Raw genomic sequence first — 23,563 nt, 5'->3', positions numbered from 1 at the left:
GGAAGAACAATCAAATTGTCAATATCATCACTATGTGGGACCCTGGGTAGGATTCCAGTAGGGTGTGAAAAGAGTGCACATAATTATTTACCATGCTATAGAGAAGAAGAGAAAACGGGCTCATTCATAATACCACTTCAAATTGCACATAAAAACTATGAAGAAAAACCCCGTGGTATTCCACCAGCTTGCTTTGGGCATTTTGGAATAAATCAGATTGCAGGAAATGGCCGTATTTCTCTTCCTACATACAGGTAAAACACCACTGCATTGATTTCTATCCAACTCATAAATAGGAGACTCTTCCTTCAGTACTGTGCTCTGAAAAACTCAAAAGCTCAAATATTTTAACAAATTTCTGAACACAGCATGATACCTGCAGCCACAGAAATATATCTACTAAAGGAAAACTGAAAAAATAAAACCAAATTCTTGGATTTCAATGTGTTTACAAAACACTTATTATTCAAATTACCAAGTAGCTGTATATGAGAATACAAAGGACTATAAATACAGTCTATGTCTGTGATCTGGGTATACATTTCCAAAGTAGAGATCAAAGCCAATGCTATTAAGAGTAAATCTTGCTTCTATTAACATTAAAAAAAATAATTCTCAAAGTTGCAAGCCTTGTTTATACGATTAGATAGTAATTACCTTTCCAACTACTTTTCAATTTATTTTGGAAATCAGCTGAATTGAATTATAGGCAAATAGAACCAAAAAGTAACTGTTGCATTACATTTTGCTTTTGACTGCAACATCTTAATGATAGGCTGTCTGCATGTATTACTTGTGCATTCAGAAGTAAATAGTCAGTCAGTGACCACTGGGCAGGAGTGCAGAAATCTCCAAGTCATTGAACGTATGTGTATATACAAGATCACTGGATCAAACTAAAACCTCAAAAGTTCCATTTTTTTTAATAACTGTTCTGTTTTTGGCTGGGGTGGAATTAATATTCTTCACAGCAGCAAACATGTGGCTATGTTTTGGATTTGCACTGAATACAGTGATAATAATACAGAGAAGTTTTTGTTATTGCTGAGCAGGATGTCCACAGAGCTTCTTCTATTTCCCCTACTGCCACACCAGCAAACAAGTTGGGGGTGCATGGCAGGTTAGGAGGAAACACAGCCAAGACAGGTGACCCCAAATGATCACAGAGATACTCCAGACCATGTGACATCATGCTCAGTATACAAAGTGAGGGGAAAAAGGAGGAAAGGGGGGATGTTTAGGGTGATGGAGTTCGTCTTCCCAAGTAATCGTTACATGTGATGGAGCCCTGCTCTCCTGGAGATGGCTGAACACCTGCCTGCCCATGGGATACAGTGAATTAATTCCTTGTTTTGCTTTGTTCATGTGCATGGTTTTTGCTTTCACTATTAAACTGTCTTTAACTCAACTCACAAATTTTCCAGCTTTTACCCTTCACATTCTCTTCTGATCCTGCCAGCTGGGAAGTGAGAGAGTGGCTGTGTTGGGCTTGGAGGTCAACAGGGGTTTAAACACAACAGCAATATTTTCATTTGCTGCAAGCAATTATTTAAAAAATTACTGAAAAAAGCTCAGATTTAAAATAGCACTTACTTATCATTATAAAATATTCAAGTACAGAAAAACACAGCAAAATAACTGTCCATTTCTATTGAAACTATATTCATACATATCTAGCAATAAAACATACACATAAAGTGTCAAGTAAAACTCCAAACTGTTCAGCTTCAAATTGTTGCTGTGGAAATTTACATTTATATCACAGTCAGATTACTTTCACATAGACAGCTTGCTTATTCTTCTCTAAGACTTCACCTATTCAAACAGAACTTCACAACTGCTTCATATACACTTTCAAGTATTCATTATTAAAATGAATTGCAAAGAGCTAACTAAACATTCAAACACAAATGTGAAAAATTAACCAACATGTATAGTCAATTACCTGGTACACACTGTAGAACTTATCAGAACAAACTAAACTTAAACATTTTTAATTAATGGATTTTACTTTGTTGCAATGACAACAAAAGAAACACTCACATTGCACTCTTTGTATCAGTGGGACTACAGGCAATCTTTGCCTGGAACACTGTAAAAAGAATAGCAGTAATTACTTTTAAACAGATTTTGAACTACTAAAATTTGCGTGACTTTTGAACTATGGAACTACTTTACTCTAGAGGAAAGCCAGCTATAATCTTACTTTTGTAAGAACTGAAGTTTAGTAAACTAAGTAAAATTAGGACATGATCTTTTGCAGATTTTTGAAGTACTCCTCTTGAATAAAAAAAAAATTGCCATCATTTCATTCTAAAGTGGCAAAGGATCATTTTTCTATCACAATTATTCTTTACTTTAGTAATCATTACAATCATTAAATAAATCTTATGGAAAAATTTTCAGGGAGCTCCACAGCTTTAGAGTTTGGATGTATTGACTGGATGCAATGTTTGGGGAATTCTCAAGCATGCATTTATAACTATCAGCAAAAGATACTTTTTTTGTTCCTTGTGAGTTAATATTAGACTGTGCTAGGGGAAGAAGAAAATCTACCAAGATTCTGTAAAACTAACTTTTAGATAGTTACTGTATCTCAAATCAAATATATTCTACACATTACTTTCCAAAAATCTACATGGATACAGAAGAAGGAATTCTGCAAGACAAATAAATTTAGGAGCCTAACACTTCTAGAAGGCAATAAGGCCTGACTAACGCCCTCAAAGGCACTTGGAGTGTGATCCATCTCATCATAAATTAGGCCAACTGCTCCCTACGTAACACTGACAGTATGGATTAGCTCTTCAAAAGACCACAAGAGGTTCAAGAGTTAGAAGCACACATGGACATACAATGTAGGGCATGCGAACAACAGGACAGAAATTCCAGCCTTGGTTTCCTAAGTGACATCAAGCAAAGAACTGAACTACATCCCAATGCATGAAAACTACTGTTCTGAAACAGTTTTCTATCTTGTATGAGAAAACTGAAGTGTGAGTATGGGATTTATAAAACCACTTCCTACCTAAAAAGATATTCTAAACAGTTTTTAAAAAAAAAATAAATTAAGGGAGTCACTTTAAATAAATGCCTTGTATACTTCTGAAAAATAAAAGCCTGTTTTCTTTTTATTTCAAGAACTGGTTTAATCTCATTTTCCTGAGAAAACTTAAAATAAGAGGCCTAAAATGTACAGGATATGAGGAAAAAAGCCCCAACCTGATTAATGGAGAAAAAAAGGTTTTGTTTTTTAACAAAAGAGGTGTGCCTCTCTGTGTTAATATCTCCCCTACCTTCCAACCTCAAGAGAAAGAGCAAAAACACACAATACAGTCTGATCTTCCACAAAAAGCTGTTAAAATTCTGTACATTCACCTAAATTATTATTCTGGAATAAAACCAGATCACCTCTGTCAACCCAGATCACCTACCTTTATTACACACACATAGTCCAGATTTTGAAGGAATTAGTGAAACAACATGATGTGTTCTAACTTCAAAATTCTCCTGTTTATAATCTTAGTGAAAATTATGAGGGGAAGTTCAAGACTAGCTGTTTTCACTAATAAATAAATGCCATGGAGAATACCTTTCCTCTTTCCCTTCTCTCTGCCATTTTGGTACAGCAAAAATACAGTTGAAATAACCATTCTTTTTAGGAGCCCTTCTATTCTCATTACCATATATCCCAATTATGCAATCAAATTCATACACTGAAATAGATAAGACAAAACACATCCATAGAAAATCCTAAAGTGAAAATACAGTGTATAGCTCCAATATTTGCACACTGTCATTCATTGTGCCAGTATCTGTAGACTTCGTCACATCCCACAGGTTCTTATATTTGCACTGCCAAGTAGAAGACAGGTGTTATACCACTAAAAAAATCAAAGCAATATTTCAAAAAAATACCCCTCAGCATTGAAAGATGTTGTCTGAAAAAAGTAAGTCAAAATTTTATTAAAAGCAAAGCATATACTTTCCTCCTGCAACAAGAATGAAGGGGTGGATTACCTTCATGCACTGTTATTCCACAGTTGTCACACTGGATTATTTCATCAGCATCTTCACTGTTATCTCCAAGACAAACGCAACAAATCAAAATATGGTCCATTTTCTGGGAACTCCAATTTTGAGACTTCTCAAGGATCAATGAGTCCTGATATTGAAAAATGGAGACACATGGGTTATGCCAGGAATTTCAATTTTATTTAAAGCAAGCAGAAGATCTGTTATTTGCTCAATTTTTGAACAACAATCAAAAAACCACAGAACATTATTTTTAAAAGGCTAGAAGCTTCTTTGTTGTCAAAATGTTCAAACACTGCCTCCATGAATACAAGAGCTAGGATGTATGGATGTCAATCAACCTATAGACCTGTTAAGATCCAGAGGTCAGAGAAGAGTCAAGACAGAAACCTTAATACAGAATCATCAAGACAGAATCCTCAAGACAGAAATGTATGTCTTTGAACCATTTATAGTCTACAAAATGGAATACCTAAGAAGCCATTTAAAATCAAAATTTAAAAAAAGGCCAAAGATGACTTTCAAATGTTCCAACATTCAAAAAACTTGCTTCATCTTTTTAAAATTAAAAAAAAAACATGGCTCTGAAAAATCCAAGAATACACAGCTAATGCAAGCCTGCCAAGTTTTCACTTACAAAAATAGAAGAAATTATTAACTCTGTATGGTTTTGTTCTAATGCAAATTTATGCACATCTGTGCAAAACCATACAATTCATTAAAACTATATGTTCTTCCAATTATATACAGGAGTAAGGATTTGCCCTGTTCTAGCAACCTACAATATGAACCACAGTTCTTACACAGATTGTGGGTTTTCATGGGGAATTTTTCTAAGAAAACACAGAGAAGTGCTTCATAAACCAAAGTTACATGTAAATTTAGTTTTTTTAATAAGTATTTTCTTCTTACTATTACCATAGTGAGACAGGGACATTGTCTCTTCTGCAGTTTCATGGCCTCCATATATATTCATTTATTTTTATACTTGAGCTTGAACTACCTTTATTGTTAATATGATGACATATGAGGAAGTATGAAAATAAGCACAATAGTAAAAAAATAACCACTGAGGTACAACGAAACAGCAATAGTTTCAAAGCAGAGGCTGAGAGTTTAATAGTACCATTCAAAATGTGTGAAAATAAAAATATTCCAAAACTGCTATGGCATCCAAAAAAAAAAAACCAAAAAAAAAAACAAAACAAAAAAAAAATCCAAAAAAAAAAAAAAAAAAAACCCAAAAAAAAAAAAAAAAACAAAAAAAAACCAAACAAAAAAAAAAACCAGGGTGAAAATGCCCTCTCAAACATTTTTTTCTATTTCCAACTCTTAATTTATAAAATACAGCACCAATACTATGCCTAAGGAAACAGGAGCTCATGTATAAGTAGAAAAGAACATTCACAGAGTCACATTGCTTAGTTGCAGCCATGTTGCAGAAAGGCAACTAATTGTGAAAAACAGAAGATTCTCTGACATTGAGCTCAGACTGACTGAGCATCTCTTCCAATATCCTCCTTGTAGGACAAAGCATTTTGAGAAAAGAAATAAAGGTCCATAAACCTGGACATTACTGCAGCCCATCATTACTCAAAATACCCATGCTTAGCTTACCATTCACATTACAGATGGGAAAATGGCAATGGATGCTCCCTAACTTTGGCAGATTAACTGTGCTATGGCACAGATTTCTCAGATGTGTGTCACAACTCAGATCAGCTTTTTCTGACAGTACATTTGATTTAAACAGTTATTTGGCTTCACTGAGAGAAGTTAAAGAGACACTGATAATCTCTACCACTATAGAAGCCCAAGGTCTGGTAATTAGAAAAAAAAAAAAGAAAACCAAAGTATTACTTTAAATTAAGAAACAGTAATGCATTGTATAAATACTGAAATAACACTAGCTGTATAGGCAGTGAGAACATATGCAAACATGGACCAAAAAACCCAAACAAACAAGCAATGATGAAAGGGCATCAAATTTTTGTTCTAATGTTAGGATCCCCAACCATTAAGCTTCACCTCATGTGAAGACAGCTACCAGGTCAAACAAAGCAGCTGAGCAACTTATATTTTTATGCAGGCACGGGGAGGGAGTGATCTGGAAAGAGTGCTGCTCTCCACTGCTTTTAGTCTACATATGTAAACACCTGAGAGACTCATCCAAAACATGGAAACTTTTAGATATAACAGTAACTGCTGCAACTTCAGAGCAACTCCTGTTCCCTACTGAAGTGGGAGAAATTATTTCAGCTGGATCACTATGTAACTCCCATTTCTGTGGTATTAATGAAGAAAGTAAGCATTTCAAGCTATATGCCCACAGACTTTTAACTTTAAAGGGAAAAAATGAAAAACACAAGCACCACCTCATTGAGAATAGAAGAGTCCTATGAAGTGGTAATAATTATAAAAACAGAAAAGCACCATTTACCTACTAATGATGCTTGACCTCAGGAAAGAAAGCTAAGTTTGTATTCTGTGCATAATACAATAGAAAAGTGTGTAGTATTTAATTACAGCACACGTTAAAATAATGCATATGCAGATCTCAAAATACTTTTGTAATATATAAACAAATAAAAACATCAGGAAAACAAGAACTGAAAAACCCCTCCCCAATACCCTCCCCAGTTTCCATCCTCCAAAAATAAGCAAAGAAAGGAAGAATGCATATAAAGGACACTACAATATGTTCAGAACTAATTACCTCAGGACATTCTTTCCTAAATTATGGATTTGAACATCTAAGTACTCAGTTTTCTAAGAACTCAACTTCTGCAGTGTGAGGAGATTTTGACAGATGTATCTGCTAAACAAGATTTTTTTTTACTCTTTTTCCGTTTTTTACTAATTTAAAATACTGTAGCAGTGGAGAGCATACTGTTACAATACAGTATATTGAGTATCAGAAATCTGAACCTTACAGTCTATAATTCAGTCTACAGATACCTTTGCAAAACTTCTTGATAAAGACCTTGTCATACACAGTACAGCACTTTACATGCATAAAAGATAAATTATCGGTTACAAAATTATAATCTGAACTTCAAATTTTCAATTTTGATTTTACGTTCTGATCACTGTTCTAAATCTAAGGCATGAACAGAATATGATATTCATGCATAATAAGAAGCTTCAAAGAAGATACATCAGACAAAGCTCTGGTTTCTGCAACAGGTCTGTTTTTCCAAGCCAATGGAAATAAAACTGAAGAATATATCACTAAGAATGCAGCTGCACATCTCCATTTTGATATGGGAAGCAACTCTGAAAGAAAACTGCCTCTCTCTGTTACAAGTTCTGATCATTAGTATTGGTAGAGTACTTTCAGCTCCTGAGCCAAGAAAATGCAGGTAATAGTACTAGAATCACAGAGCCTGGTAAGGAAAGAAGATGCCTATACAAAAAGTTTAAAAAAGAAAAAAAAAAAAATCAAACAAATCATGCTTTTTTTTTTCAATCCCAATTATTACTAGTAGCTAAAACAGCACAGCTCACTTGCAATAATATATAAATATAAATATATATATAATACCTATCAAATTATCTAAAATGGACCAAATCCAAATACTGTTTAGTTCCCTGTCATTTTACACATTAAAACAAAGTTTAAAGGGAACAGCAGAACTTATAATGATATCATATCACTACCATTTCTAAAATGTTATGTTGACATTGTGATTATATCCCAAAAAAAGAATATAGATTTTACAGCAATTCTTTTTATTTTGTTCAGAATTTTGCTATTGCAGAACATGAAGTCAGCCACAGTGGCAACCTGGTATCTTAATTTTTCCACAGGCACAATCCTCAAGGCAACTGTAATTGTGCATAGGGGAAAAAAGGTTACTTTACTAAACACTTATATATATAATATTCATATTCTGCAATCAGAAGACATTTAATATAATAATCTTAGTATCCAAATGCTTTTGGTAAGAAATTAGTTTATTTGTGACTATTATAAGCAAATCCAACATAAATTATCATAATTATTCTATTTGATTTTAAACCTAGTGTGCATTCTTCCATAAGTGAACTTTGTTCAGACTTTGATGTTTGTCTCAAAGAATAATGCCTCATTCATCTATTTTATGATTATGTCACAGATGCTTTTAACTTTCATATACAACATTTATACTAAAACAGAACTAGAATTCTTGCTAACATATGTTGGTTTGCATACTGGACCTCCCATTTGTTTTAGTACTAATCCAATCTCTGTAAAGCCAAGAGAAGTCCCACTATTGACTTTAGTGGCATTAGATTGGTCAAATGGTCCAAGCAAGGTTATTTAATATGAAGTGCCTATTTAGCATAATCTTTCCTGCTTCACTTATTAGTCACTTATTATTGTGTGAACACAAGTCCAGCTAATCAGTTAAACTTTTAATATTAACAGAATAGCTACTGGGGAGTAGTTTCCATTTGTCAACAGATATATTAGAGAAAGTTGGTTGCACTACCTCATTACTCTTGCTTTGTGAAAGAGCCAGGCTATCATTTGTCAATTCCTCATCATCTGCATTATTCCTGTTAAGAACTTTACTCTTCTTCTTCTTGGATCCTCCATCGCTAGCCGTGCTGCTATTATCTTCCTCATTAGCTTCCTCATCATTGTCATCCTCATCACTTCCACTCCCGTCATCTTCATCATCTTCATTATCTCCATCACTCCCCTCTTTTTTCAGTGCATTCTTTCCTTTCCTTTTCTCAGCAGTAGGCCGCCAGTCATTGTCATCTTCACTGTCGTAGTCATCCATGTCATTCAGCTCTTCCATCGATACAAAATCCAGCAGGGGTCGGTTCCTGCGCAAATTCCATTTTTTTGGTTCATTTGTTTGCTCATCAGCCACAGCATCAGGTTCAGCTGCTTTCTCCTTCTCTTTCTTCTTTTTTGGCTTTTCTTCTTCATCTTCCTGCTCTTTCTTTTCAGTTTTAATTACCTCTTTGTCTGTTGTTGGCACTTCTTCAGTGGAGGCTTTCGGCTGTTGCTCTTCTACTTTCTGTTCTGCCGGTTCCTCCTCCAAGATATTTTCTTCTGATTCAGTACAGGAACCTTCACCACTGTCCTTAGATGCATCTTCACTCCCATGACCACTTCCTTCAGAATCTGTTGAGCATATGAAAATTTAAAAAAAGTTCCGACACAAATGAACCCCCAAAAATAAAATCTCTTGAAGCAAGTTGTTAAACAAAAGAATGATGCATGTTCCTCCCTCATAAGGTATTCCACCTATTTTTTCAGCTGATGTCCAAATATTGCTATTTCGAGTGCTATGTTGAGAATCTGTTAAACATGTGTGCATTTTAAGATGCCAAAAAAAAAAAGATGGTAGAACTTATTAAATGAGCATTGTATGTTCCTTTGAACTGTAGCTCATATTAACAAAAAGCAGTAGCACAGTAATTTCCATGTGAAGTCACATCTTAAAGAAAGAGCATTCCAGTTTTTAACTTCTGGAGATGTTTTCTACATCTTCAAAATAAAATAGCTATCCAACAGAAGAGGTTTGAAATTACAAAATGAAGCATTTACATAGCTAGTTCTAATAATAATATGGATAATCCCACACCTTCATTTTTAATTCATCTTTGTTTTTCTGGGTTTGAGGGCTCTTTTAATTTTTAAGGTTAGTTCACTTATTAATCCCACATAAACTATGCCTCACTCAGGATTGCAGCTGCACTACAATGCATTAACCTTACACTACTCATACAGTACTATTCTGCATGTACTCACCATTTCATTAACTAACACATGCCAACATGAACAACAGAAAACAATAGAGAAAAACTTTTATATAAAAAAGAGATATGTTTACTATAAAGCACATGTACAAAATATTGAAAAATTACAAGTGAACTTGCTGAACTTTATAAACAGCATCCACCTTGCTAGCTCTCATCTTATATGAATCTACTGCTTTTTATTCATAGTATTGTTTTAATGAAGGAAAACTCAGAAAATATTTTTTTTAATTTTAAAAAGAAAATATAGTTTCTTGATCCAATGCAGAGATCAATTAGGGAGTGGCTACAGTTTTCAGTTTGCTCAAAGCCAGCACCAAGTTCTTGATCCACTGTCATACAGAGGCATAGATGGAAAACGTTGATGATCACAAATTCAAAAAGAAAAAAAACAACTTAATTTCTTTAGTTACAACCCAAAAATCTCCACCACTCAGTATCACCTTACACAGAGAATTTCTCTGTACACTCAGCTCTGTATAAAACCAAATAAACAGACACTGAGGTAGGTATGCACAGTGTGCCATTTCCTATGGCATTTTTTTCCACCCCAAAGAACATTGTCAATGTTTGATTAGCCAGTTGTTACTTCAATATAATGGTCAGTTTTGCCTTCTTCTGCATATACCAGCACGTGGAAGTGTTCAGTGAGGACATTATATAACTATTGACAAAAAAAAAAAAAGCCCTGAGTGCTACTATTACTGATTAGAACATCAAAACTACAAGCCATCACCTTACAAGCTAATAAAAACTTGAAGTTTCCAACATATGTTTTAACATTTAGAGATCCAGAAACGAAGCTAAGTTCACTCTTAAACACAAGGTTTTTTTACAGTCTTTGAGAAAAACATAGTTCAGTCATTTCTCCATACCTATTAGCCTTAATTGTAGTAATCAAAGTACAAGATAATTAACTGAAGTTTTGAAAGAGTAGAACATGAATCAGGCATACACAAGAAATAAAACCAGTATTAACTAACAGGCAATCCAAAATAATTGCTTTCAAGTTACAATAATTTGTTTGGCTACAGAATCAGAGGATGAGTAAGGCTGGAAGGGACCACAGTGGGTCATCCCAGAGCACACTGCCCAGAATTGCATCCAGACAGTTCCTGAGTATCTCCACTGAGGAAGACTGCACATCTCTGGACCATCTGCCCAGTGCTCAGCCACCTGCCCACTAAAGAAGTTTTTCTTCAGATTCAAGTGAAACTTGCTGTGGATCAGTTTCTGCCCATTGCCTCTTGTCCTATTGCTTGGCACTGAAAAGAGCCTGGTCAACCCTCAACACCCTCCTTTCAGACACTGATAGACATGGATGAGGTCCTCTCTCAGTCATCTCTTCTCAAGGATGAACCGGCCTAGTTCTCTCAGCCTTTCCTCGTTAAGAGGGAGTACCTCCACAGAAAGACCTCAAAAATGTTGAGAAGACTACAACACTCCATGAAGACCGGCTCAAAGAGTTGGGGTGGGTCAGCTTGGAGAAGAGAAGGCTCCAGGGAGAACAGAGCTTATAAGAGAGATTTTTTACTAAGGCCTGTGGTAACAGTAAAAGGGGAACCAGTTTTAAACTGATAGAGGGTAGGGTTTAGATTGGACACAAGAAACTTTTCAATGAGCATGGTGAGACACTGGAACAGGTTGTCCAGGGAAGCTGTAGGTGCCCCATCATTGAAAAGATTCAAGGCCAGGTGGGATGGGGCTTTAAACAATCTGGTCAGTGAAATAAGTTTCTGATCAAGGCAGGGGGTTGACACAGATCATCTTTAATGTTTTTTTGATCATGGGTTAGTTTATAGGACACCAGGCCTGTTGGCAACAGACAGGGCACACCAGATACAAACAGGGGGAAAAGGATCCTTGCATAGAAGTTAGCAGGGCTCACTGAAAGACTACATTAGATTTGAAGGGGGAAAGGAATAAACCCAAGTTCCCTCAAGCTATGACTGGGGACAGCACAACACTGTTTGGGGGACAACATGCTATAAAAGTCTAGCATGGTCTGTCACCTCAGTGGAGGTAGGGAATGGAGATCTCTCCAGCAGTAAAGACTCAAGGGTTATGATGTTTTAGAAAACATAGATGTGACTGAAAATGGTCACGGTAAGACTTAGGGCTTGTTCCCCCAAAAAGCTGGAGAGATCAATAGCCCAGCTGAACTGCCTCTACACCAACATACTCAGCACAAGCAACAAACAGGAGGAGCAGGAAGCCACTGAGCAGCAGTAAAACTATGACATAGCTGCCATGCATGTAGACATGAGATAACATGGACAGCCAGAGTGCTGCACTGGATGGCTAGAAACCCTTCAGAAGGAACAGGCAAGGAAGAAGAGGTGGTAGCCCCATCTGCTAGGGAGTGTTTTGATTGTCTAGGGTGTAAGGACAATATGGTTGTTTAAGGGTAAGACTCAGAAGAGTCCGACAAGGCAACACTGGTGGGAGTCTGTTAAAGACCACCCAACCAGGATGAAGAGGAAAGTGAAATAGTCTATAAACAGTCCATAGTCTTACAACCACTAGCCCTCATTCTCACAGTGGACTTCACCAGATGTCTGCTGAAAACACAATACAGCAGACAGGAACTGGTCCAGAATGTTCCTGGAGCATGTGGAAGGTAATGCCTGACACAGACAATGAAGGAGCCTACTGGACCTGTTTCTTGTGATCAGAGAAGGCCTTGTGGGGGATGTGATGACTGGAGGGTGTTCTGGGCAGAGCAAACTTGAGATGATAATTTTCAATTCTCAGAAAAGCAGAATTTCTATCCTGGACTTTCAGAGAAATGATGCCCTGTTGAGAGGCTTGGTCAGCAAAGTCTCTTGGGAGGCAGTCCAGGAAGGCTGGACATTCTTCAAGGACATCTTAAAAGCACAGGAGCAAGCCATCCCTATGCGCTGAAAGCCAAGCCAGCAGTGAGGAAGACTGATGTGTCTGAACACAGAGCTGAAAGCTTTGACTGGAACTCAGAAGAACAAGAGTTTGGCTCCTTTGGAAGAAGGGGCAGGCAACTCAATAGGACTACAGGAATGATGCGAGAGAGACAATTTTTTTCAGGGAAAAAATTAGAAGGGCCAAAGACCAATTAGAACTTAATCTGACTACTGCCATAAAAGATAATAAATACATAATCAACAAAATGAAGGCTGAAGACAATCTCTACCCTTTACTGAATGAGGAAGGAAGGAAGAAAGGAAGGAAACAATGCCAAAGGATGAGGAAAAGGCTGAGGTACTTAATGCCTTCTTTGCCTCAGTCTTTAACAGCAATACGCATTGTTCTCTGCATATCCATCCCCCTAAACTAGAAGACAGACACAGGGAGCACAATGAAGCACATAATCCAAGGGGAAATGGTAAGTGATCTGCTACATCTCTCAGATGCACACACATCTGTGGGCTCAAAAGAGCAACATTCAATCATTTACCAGCAATCCTGGCTAACCAGGGAGGTGCCACATGACTGGAAGTTTAAAAAAAGAAAAAAGAGATACCCATCTGCAAGGAGGGTCAGGAGTATCCAGGGAACTCCTGCCAGTCCTGCCAGCCTGACTCTGGAAGGTCATAGAAGCAGATCATTTTGAATGCCATCAAAATGATAGAGCACAACAGACTGGGGCAGAGGGGCTGGAAAGCTGCTCAGTGGGAAAGGGTGGGGGGGAGGGTGGTGCTGGCTGACATTTGGCTGAACAAGACCCAGCACATGCCCAAGTGGCCAAGAAGGCCAGTGGCAACCAAGTCTGTAGCAGGAATAGTGAAGCCAGTTGGACCAGGGCAGCTGCTGTCCCATTTTACTCAGACTGGCGAGGCCACACCTCAAATCCTGTGTCCAGTTCTGAGCTCCTCACTTCAAGAAAGACACTGACATGCTGGAGTGTGTCCAGAGAAGGACAGTGGAGCTGGTGAAAGGTCTAGAGCAGAAGTCTGGCAAAAAGGAGGCTTTTTGAAAGACCTTATCATGCTCTACAACCACCTGAATGGAGGGCATAGCAAGGCGTGGGTCAGTCTCTCCTCCCATGTTGTCCAAACAAATGATGGAACAAGATGAAACAGCTTCAAGTTGCAACGGGATGGATTAGGTTGGGTATTAGGAAAAACTTCACAGAAAAGGCTGCTCCTCAGTTAAGCAGCTGAGTCACTACCCTGGAAATATTTAGAAGATGTGTAGATATGGCATTTAGGGACATGATTTAGTTCTGGGCTTGGCAGTGCTAGGATAATGATTGGACTCTACCTTAAAAGGTCTTTTCCAGAGTACACATTTCTAAAATTCTATGATACTCGCCAGTCCCCATACACATTTTACAAGTAACTCCTAAAGCTATACTCTCATACTGGACATATCACAGTTTGTATGCTCAAAGCAAACAATTTCATGTTTGTATCTCATTTCACAGGTGCCAAGTGCCTACGTGCACTGTCTTACTGTAAATAAGGTAATACAAGGTTTTTTCACGTTAAAATTAACTGAAATTTTTAACTTAGTTTTCATTATTTCCCCATTGTAAATCTATGACAGACATTTTTTTTGATGTTTTAACTGTGCTGATGCATTTCTAAATAGTCTTAGACTTCTTGCCAATTTAAGCTTTCATTTTGTTTTGGAGGGAATAGTCTTTGTATATTTTGACCTCTAATTTACTAACCTTGATTCATGTACATCAACAATACACAATGCAAAAATTTAAAGCAGAGAGCAAATAAGCACTATTTTCACTCACTTCTCTCCTTCAATTTCTCTTGCCTTCTGCCTGCACATTTTGCTTTCTCCTCTCCTTTATACATTCATATACACACCAGAGATATCTATAGTAAGAGATATCTCTCCTTGATCTGAATGCATCCACTGTGATAGGTGCTTTTCTAGAAAGAGCTATTCTGTGATAACAGCAATTTTTGCAGGTCTTCTTCTGTCAGCTGCACTTTTACTGAGGAAGAGGCTGCAGTATACAATTTTCTCCTTGAAAGAAATGCTTAAAGAATTGCTCTTTCAAATTGGCAACCATATCATGTCATTCCCTATAGGAGAGAAGTAAAGCTACTCTAAGTGAAAGATGGGGCTAGATATACCATCAAATAGTGAAGAATACAGAGTTCCACTGAGGACAAATAGGAGAGATAACAGTTGGGAGAAAGACATCATTTATTCCTCTATACCTTGCATCTTTGGCTCTACTAAGCACAACAGCAGGTGGCACTCAAATCTAAAGAGGATAATTCTGAAAAGAACAGAACATTATGCTACAGAATTAACATACAAAAAAAAAAGTGAAATAAAGAAACACTCCACTCAGCTGTGGAGTCTTGTATATAAGATGAATGAGGCACTGGACTTCAGGGTAAACCTATTGAAATCATTACATGAATCAACAACAACAAAAAAATCCTCCCAGGGTTTTTTTGCAGGACCTTTTTACAATTTTAAATATGACACCCCACAATTTCCAGGCATTTTTTCAACATTCTGAGAAAATTAATGTATACAGAGAGAGCAAATGCTGCATTCCAAAAGTACCTGGTACTCACAGGAGACAGTCTGGTTCTTCAATGCAGTATTCAGCTTAACAAGCAGCTCTTTGAAAAACAGCTTTATTGATTGTTTTAAGTGAACTCTAAAGAATAAGCTGGTTAAAGGCAACCATGGACTCAATTCTGGACTTGGCTCTTCCACTAACAAAGCTTAACAAATTCCAAATAGTAGACAAGAGGCATTTGAAATCACTTTAGAAAGTTCCTTTAGTGGCACCAAATCCTATCTGGTTGAGTCTTTCCGAAGTGCTCAAAGCTACCTACAACAAATATAATCAAGGATCCTGGAACACTGAAAAGCTGAGCATGCAACACAGAAAGCAACTATCAAGTTATCACTGCTAAATAATATTATTCAATAATAATCTAGCTATCATGTGACAAATAGCCTATAGTGGCCTTATACCCTCTTTCTGAGAGCAATAACAAAAACCAAGATGCAGGTGAGGTTAATGTCACACCACCATCCTATCTACTGGTCCTTTACCCCCCACCACAAGGCAACTACTACCCTTTCACAAGATTATGTGAAATTACCTAGTGGTCTCTGCTAAAACACCATGTCAAGCACGAGGTACAATCCCTCACCCAGGATACCTGCATCCTGATGGACAGGAAATGTGGAGAGCACTACTGAAAGTGTTTGTCAACAGCCTCTGGCCATAAATTTCCTTACAGAAAAACAGCTCCAGTACCACAAAATATCCTTGGCACAGGTGCTATACCAACCATGCAAAAGCAGCTGTACTTCCTACATATCTGATCTAGATATCACAAATAAAGACTCCATAATACCTTAAGAAAATGCTTAAACTAACTAGAAAGCTACAATATTAATAACTGAATGTAAAAAAAGAGGCAGGAAAAACTAGGTCATGTATGGAAAATAAGAATTTTTAAATTGCCAAAGGCAGAGTTGTATAAACTGGTAAAATTGTGACTACATTTGACTATTAAACACAGAGGTTCATTATGCTACAATCAATAAAACTATAAACAAGAACTAAAGGCTTAACACCTCACTTGCAACATAATTCCAAGAAAGAGAATCTAACACACCAGTTAGATATATACCCCTGGCTTTCTATGCTATTTTGCTGCATGTGATGATTAAACACTGCTAGACTACCAGCAATACAACATCATCGGTGCTGGCAGTTAAAAAAATTGAACTGTCCAAAATAACATGATTGAAAACACACAAAACCAAACCAATATAGATTAAGATGTTACAGAGAGAAACTTTCTACTCAAATAATGTTTTGAAAAGAAGTATCTAATATGTATTAACTGCAGATGGAGACTGGGCAGAGCAGGAGATGAAACTGACCACTAATCCACAATAACACATCTCAGAAAACAAGTGCTTAGTTTTATAGAAAACATGATGGAAAGGGAACAAAGGAAAGTGATTTAGTAAGCAGCTTCCTCACTTTTACAGTACCAATAATTATGTCATATGGCATGTCAGAAGATGTCTATGCAAGTTGCAAAACCACTCAAAACTAAAGATTGCCGATTTTCACTTAAGTCATTAGGAAGCGCCTCATTTACAAGGTTAGAACACTGATGAAACTGGGTGTTCTACTAATTGCTTGCCAGCAAGCAAGAATAGGAATAATAGAAATCCCAGTGTTTACAATGAAAATGGAAGCTGAAAATCTTGCCAGCGACTCCAAAGTTTTACTTAGAGTGGCAGACATCGGTACAGACAAAAGTTTTACTTGGGATGAAGATACTCCAAAAGAACATACTGCTGATATTGTCCATTTTCTCAATTAGAAAAAACTCTTGTGAATTCCAGTCTCAGGAACTACACATTAATATAGAAATACATCATCATTTACTAGTGATTAACTAGCCAATATTTTCTTTTACCTTCCCTGTCTACTGAAACACCTTGCAACTTTACTCTTGCCTAACATTTAAATTTAGTCTAAAAAACCAAATATATTTGTTTCTTCATCAAGATTTCAGTACTGTTAAACACTACAGTATTTCAATCCTTCACAGTCATTTCTTTATATTACAATATTCTGTATAGGAAAGCAAAAATGTAATCTCCATTGTGCTAAGAGTCAACAAGTTACATAAAGTTAATGATATTTCCAACTTTTTATTTCTACGTTGAGGCACAGGTTTTTTAAAATAGATAACATATGCATTTATGTAGATCATTTCTTCTTTTAAAAACAGATCTTCTACTGACTTAAACTGCAAGAAAAGTACATAATAAATATGCATGTCAGACTTCACACTCAACACCAAAAAAAAAAAAAAAAAGTATGTAAAATTTTGAGTGAACAAGACTAGTAGCAGAAGTAGTGACAGGATTGAGTTCTTCACAGGCAACATTCAGTTATTTTCTTCTCAGCTACACTGCAATAGGAACCAGTCCTTGAATTCACACATGATTGATGCTCAGGGACCACTACATTCCTCTGTATGATTTCAATTTCAGTATATGTGCTGACAAAACTGACTCAATTCACCGATGAGAGAAAAGAAAAGTGGTAAATTCTTGCTTTGGAATCCTGCTGGGAATTACTCTAAACCGGTACTCTGATTTCTGACATCAGTGTATCTCCAGCTGCTCCCAATGCAGGAAAAAAAAAAAGAAAAAAGGACTCCCCAAAGCATGCTTTAGTTAACTTTCAAGAAAAACTTCAAATAACTGACACGTATTGTAAAAGATAATATTAAAAGCTTTAAGTTGAGTATATTTCAGCACCATCATTTCAAGTCACATGTTTGTACATTGACTCCAAATGGACAGTTCTTTTGATTGATCCCACATTAAGATTACACATGACACTTTTTCTCATGGAACAATTTTTTCAAGATGTTTACAGAAACAAGAAGAATACAGTACTTTAGAATATGGCATCACTAATGGAAACAGAGAAGCCATTAAAAGTTACTTTGCTCAATATAAACATAATAAAAATCCCAGAGGCTTGAAAACTATTTACATTAGGAAAATTTACAAGAATTTAACAGTTCTAAAATCAATTTTTCTAAAGAGATGTTAAAATGTTGAGATATTTTAAGCAGAAAAGACCAACTGATTGCTAGTATGACTTAAATCCAAAAGAAAAGAAATTAATTACACTGAAAATAAGAGTCCATGCTGCCTGTAGGTTTTTTGGTGGAAATACAGGTTAGGTGATTTGAAATATTTTTATAATGAAAAAATGTACCAAGGTGCCAAGACTCTGAAAACAAAAAATCAGAAATGCCAGCTGCTTCCTAAAAGCACTTAATAGCAATTTCTCAAATCCTTACTGCATTGCATATTCCCAGAAATCTGGCAGAACAATGAAGGTGTGTAGAAGTTTAGGCGTTTTGGGTTCAGTCCCCATTTATTTGCATAGTTTCATCCACTAGTACATATCACTGGAGAGCCTAAAGCTCACACATATGGACACAATGGAGTCATCAGGGAGAAAACAACTTCAGAATTCTTTTAACTCCATATTTAAATAATCCTTTAACCTAATTTTCAAATTTTTTATGTTATTTTAAGCACCTATATGTGCATTTGTGTATAAAACAAACCTAAATGTATGTCATGGACCCATGGAATTACCATAGTATAATTTATGCTCATACTCAATGCAGACTTGTTCTTACTTCTGACACACTTACTTCCTTTTGCAAGCAAACTATACAATGTCATTTTGAATTCAAGCAATTACTAAATACTGATTTGCAACAGACTGCTCATGGGGAGCACTACATATGTATATGTGTGTGTATATATGTATGTGTGTGTGTGTAAGAAAATCCCTTTATTTAACCACTTCTTACAGCCAAATTGAAATGGACTAAGTGTAAACAAATTTAAAAGTATGTTATACCAGCTTCATTTTAAACCAGTACAGATGCTCTGATTCAGATTTCCTGCAACTATTCATTTAAACTTATTACATGCAAGAAACTCTTATTTGTAGTAACTTTCTATCCCCCAACTTCTCCAAACTCTCACAAGTTTCTTTTTCCACACTGATAATCTTCATATAAAGTATAAGATGTCAAATGATCTTGCTGTTTCAAAGTGTTATTAAACAGAACATTAATTTCTCCTACAAATAACAGATATAAGTTTGAAATGCTAAAACAACACTGCATGAGATATAGCAACATAAAACAGCAATTAGAAAAAAACATTTTTAGTAGAACTTGGTTTTTTCTTCATATGCTTGTTGCAATTCGGTGTTGCATATTTAAAGGCAAATCCATTCTACTTCCTCAAAATGAAACTGATTTTGAAATACACTCAAGGCTAGATACTGACCAGCCCCCTCTTGTATATATACAATGTCCTAAAGTCAAAAAGGATAGCAATTACAAATGAATCTTCTGCACTCACAAAATGTTGAGTCAGAAAGCTGTATTCATTACTTTTAATAGATTACTGTGTTTTGACCAACTAATATACTGCTCTGAATCATGTGTTCATCACCCATACTCCCTTTCCAAGCCTCATCTTCCCTTAAATCCTGCCTACATTATTGTTCCAAGACACAGAGATTTTCTTTAGCAATTAAGAATAATTTTCTTTTATGGCAAATTATATCCTTATTCAAAAGAAAGGATCAAAAAGTCTCAGAACAGAATTAAAAGAGGAGACGAAACAAGCCCCCAAAAGTCTTAAAATGAAATTGGTATGATGACATCAGTTTTACTCTCTTAAGCCACTGCAGCCTGCTCTACCAGAACAACCAAGGGAAATATGTCTAAGTCTAGGGGAAGATGTGCTGAGAAGAACAAAACCAACCACCCAAACCAAAACAAACAAGGAGCCCTAGGGCATACTTTAAACCTGACATTGGGTGAATTATTATCAAGAATTTTTAGAGTTCATCAAAGCAGAGGAACTTGCCAAATGCTAAAGAATAAGCCTTTAAATGGGAATATTTTTGCACTATACATTCACACAAAACATACACCAGCATGCCCAGGGGAGAAATAACAAAGTCAAGTTATTTGATAAGCTGTCATAACGCTTCCCTCACATCTTATACATCCTGCATCTTCTTGTTAATTTCCCTCAGCATACACCACAGAAGATCTAATGTGCCGTGGTCCTATCCCTTCTTCCCTTTCCTCCAATATACTTGAGTTTACTAATTTCATTTTGGCCATGTTGTCTATTTTCAGTTTCTGTGACTGTTCACTGCAGATATAGGAATCTGCACATATAGAAAAGACTGCAAAGCAATAACTCTCTGTAGTAAGGACTTCCTTCTAGTATAAAATGTGTGCTCTTTTCTGCATATTTCTTTCTGAAGAGACACCATAAGTTTGTCTATTGTAAAAAATAATAAAAGCCAGAACAGATTATCTTTTTGCTTTAGGTTCTTACTCACCGAGCAGAATTAACCTTGAGAAAAAGTCAAGTTCGTAAGTCCAAAACAAACTATTATCCAGACTTGTTCAGAACAAAATGGCTTTAGATTCTTATTTCAATACTAAATGCAGTGACTATTCCAAAAATTATCCCTACACTGAAGAACTCAAAAGCAACAAATACAGTTAAGGCAGTCTGCACAAAAGCTACTCAAATGTTTCTACCAAAACTTGCTTGACAATCATGAGGCTTCTGTTGTAAAAAAATAATCACAACTGAAGTATCGATTCCCAGTTATGCAATTAAGTCACTCCCTTCAAGGGGTTCCAAGTCCCAGCAGACTAACTACAAGCAATCTGCCTCCTATATGATATTAAATGAGCAACCATAAACCAAAAATGATATAATTTTGAAGAGAGGAGATGAGAAAGCATATTTACCTGAAGCATCTCCAACTTTAAAATCACTGTCATCAGAGCTATCATAATCTAAAGCTTCCAGCAGTGAAGCTGCCAAAGGCTTCACCTGTCTCCTCTTCGAACTGCGGTCCACTGCAGGGGAAAAAAACAGTGTTGTTACTGGCGGGCAAAAAGAGCACTCAGCATCGCTAAGGGCATTTAAATTAAAGGCAGCACGGGCGTGACAGGCAGGGGCAGTCCCGAGAGCAGCCGGCAGATGCAGCCGCGCCGGGGTCCCGGGGACACCAGCTGCCACAGGTGAGGCCGGGCAGGGTCCGCCCTCCCGGCGGAGCGCTGGTGCTCCCTGCAGGCGCCCCGGACCGCCCGGCACCGCGCACCGCGGGCTGCCCGCAGCACCGGCAGGGCTGCGCGGGCGCTGGGGCCGCCACACGCCCCCGGAGCAGGCAACATCCCCCGAGGACAAGCCTCGGCGTGATCCGCCGGGGACCAGACGCAGGGGGACGCGCAGCCGGGACCGTGGGACGCCCAAGGGACGGCGATGCGCCCGCTCCCCCGGGGGCGGGGGCGCTCCGCGGGCATAGCGGCACCACCGCGGGGCACGGCCGGCAGAACCGCTGCGGATCACTTACTAAAGCCTGCGCGGGTGGACGACGGGCGGGCAGGGGCCCTCGGGTGCAGCGCCGCCGAGCCCCGGGCCCCTTCCCCAGACAATGGGCACGGCGGCGACCCGGATGCAGACCCGCGCCCGCCCCGCCGCCCGCCCCGCCGCGCAGGCGCCGCCCGGGCGCGTGCGCACGGCGAAGGGAAGCCGGGGAGCGGCGCTGGCCGCGGCCCTGCGCGGCCTCGCGGGGAGGCTGCGGCGGGGCCGCCGGGACCGGCGCTGGTCGCACACGCTCAGCGCAGAACCGCTCATTCTCAGGGTACTGCCTGTAGAAAACAGCTCTAAAAAGCACTCCGGCGCTTTTCTATTTTCCCGTGTGGAAACGAGAAAGCGGTACAAAGATGTTCTCATTTATCCCCTGCTCGAAGAGCTGAGTTTCTCATGGGCTCTGTTGCATTATCAGGCTCATTCCTGAACTTTTGAAGAACAGCAATCCATTGCATTGGGAATAAAAAAAAAATGGGAAGAGATGTTCAAGGCCGGGTTGGATGGGGCACTGAGCAACCTGGTCTTTTTGAAGGTGTCCTAGCCCACGGTTGGAGCTAGGTGACCTTCAATGTACCTTTAACCCCAAACCATTCTGTGATTCTATGACAATACAGGGATTATTGTTTGACCACATCACATGAGTCTGGGAGCTCAAAAGCACAAAACTCTCATGGTGAGAGATGGACAGCAAAGACAGCAATGCTGGGCCATTGCCTTTGCAGGACTCCCAGCTTTGCCTTGGTTGCCAGGGCTGTCCCTGCGCCCTGTGTACAGGCTTTGCAGAGTTCCCTTCGCCTCTCCCCACCACACCACCAAAATGAGCCACCTGTACAAAAGTTTTAAAAGAACTGATGCTCTGGCTCACAGATATTTTAAGAGCTTGAGGATCGAGAATAATACTAAACAGAAAACCTTCCAACAGGATTGTAAGGGCTTAGAAATTGGAAAATGTGTGTCAGAAACAACTGCTCACTTTTTAAAATTTTAAAGGTTCATTAAACCTCAACGAAAAATACAACAAAAAGACTAAGGAAAAATTACAGCCCTGGGGGGGGGGTGTCCTGTGACTCACACACATGCGCTTGAAAATGGATGTTCCGCCTTCTATACCTCTAGCCCCTCCTAAAGTCTTGTCAGTTGACTCCTTCCTTGCTGTCTAGTTGTGGATATCACTTTCTTACATCTTGATTGGAGGTCAGATATATATAGTAATATTATAGTACTATAGTAACAAGCCGACCCTCCCAAAATGCCCTTCTACCAAAGCCATCCCGTGATAACAATGCAATGGGGGAAAGACATATTACTTTAACATATACATCTACAGAACTTCTCTTAACATACATAAAATGTTCACCCCTTAATTGTGAGAGCCACCTACCTCATTACTCATCTATAACATGTTTAATGATGGATAAATGTAGGGCCAAACTCATCCTGTGGTTGTACAGAAAATCACACTATGAAAAGCCAGTGTCCATGAAGGAGACACAGGAGTCCTGTAACTTTATTCAAATAAAGGGAGAGAGTCCACGGGGGCACACAAGCCCACAGGATTTTCTCTCTCGTGGTTTCAGAGGGCACAGCCTCCTTTTATCCTAAACTCCTGGCCATGTGCTGCCGTGTTGCTTTCCCCGTTGGCTGAGGTACTAGGGAGGTACAACTGCCTACCACATATTCCCCTCTTGAACCTGTCATTTGGGTTACCCCAAAGTTCAGAAGTTCAGGTTTGTGCAGACCCACTTCTCTGTTTTAGGAGTCAAACTGGCCTCTGTAACAGACCTGCTGCCCAAAATTCAGAAACTCCCACTTATTC

At 38.1% G+C, this 23,563-nt stretch overlaps 1 protein-coding gene across 4 annotated transcripts in view; it reads right to left on the bottom strand.

The window, feature by feature from the left end:
- Window positions 1–21,865, bottom strand: part of PHF14 (PHD finger protein 14) — a 160,286-nt gene extending 138,421 nt beyond the window's left edge. For all 4 annotated transcript variants that reach the window (XM_050970816.1, XM_050970815.1, XM_050970817.1 and 1 more), the window contains exons 1-4: window positions 21,728–21,865; window positions 21,120–21,230; window positions 8,511–9,157; window positions 4,021–4,165 (exon numbers count right to left, since the gene is read on the bottom strand). In XM_050970816.1, coding sequence (XP_050826773.1) covers window positions 4,021–4,165; window positions 8,511–9,157; window positions 21,120–21,230; window position 21,728 — 904 coding nt within the window. In that variant the 5' untranslated portion in view covers window positions 21,729–21,865. The remainder of the gene's footprint in view (window positions 1–4,020; window positions 4,166–8,510; window positions 9,158–21,119; window positions 21,231–21,727) is intronic.
- Window positions 21,866–23,563: the final 1,698 nt, after the last annotated feature.

This window comes from Serinus canaria, chromosome 2 (genome assembly GCF_022539315.1).
Source record: "Serinus canaria isolate serCan28SL12 chromosome 2, serCan2020, whole genome shotgun sequence".
In the NCBI taxonomy this organism is placed as follows: Eukaryota; Metazoa; Chordata; class Aves; order Passeriformes; family Fringillidae; genus Serinus; species Serinus canaria.
This window is presented reverse-complemented; position numbering and strand designations above follow the sequence as displayed.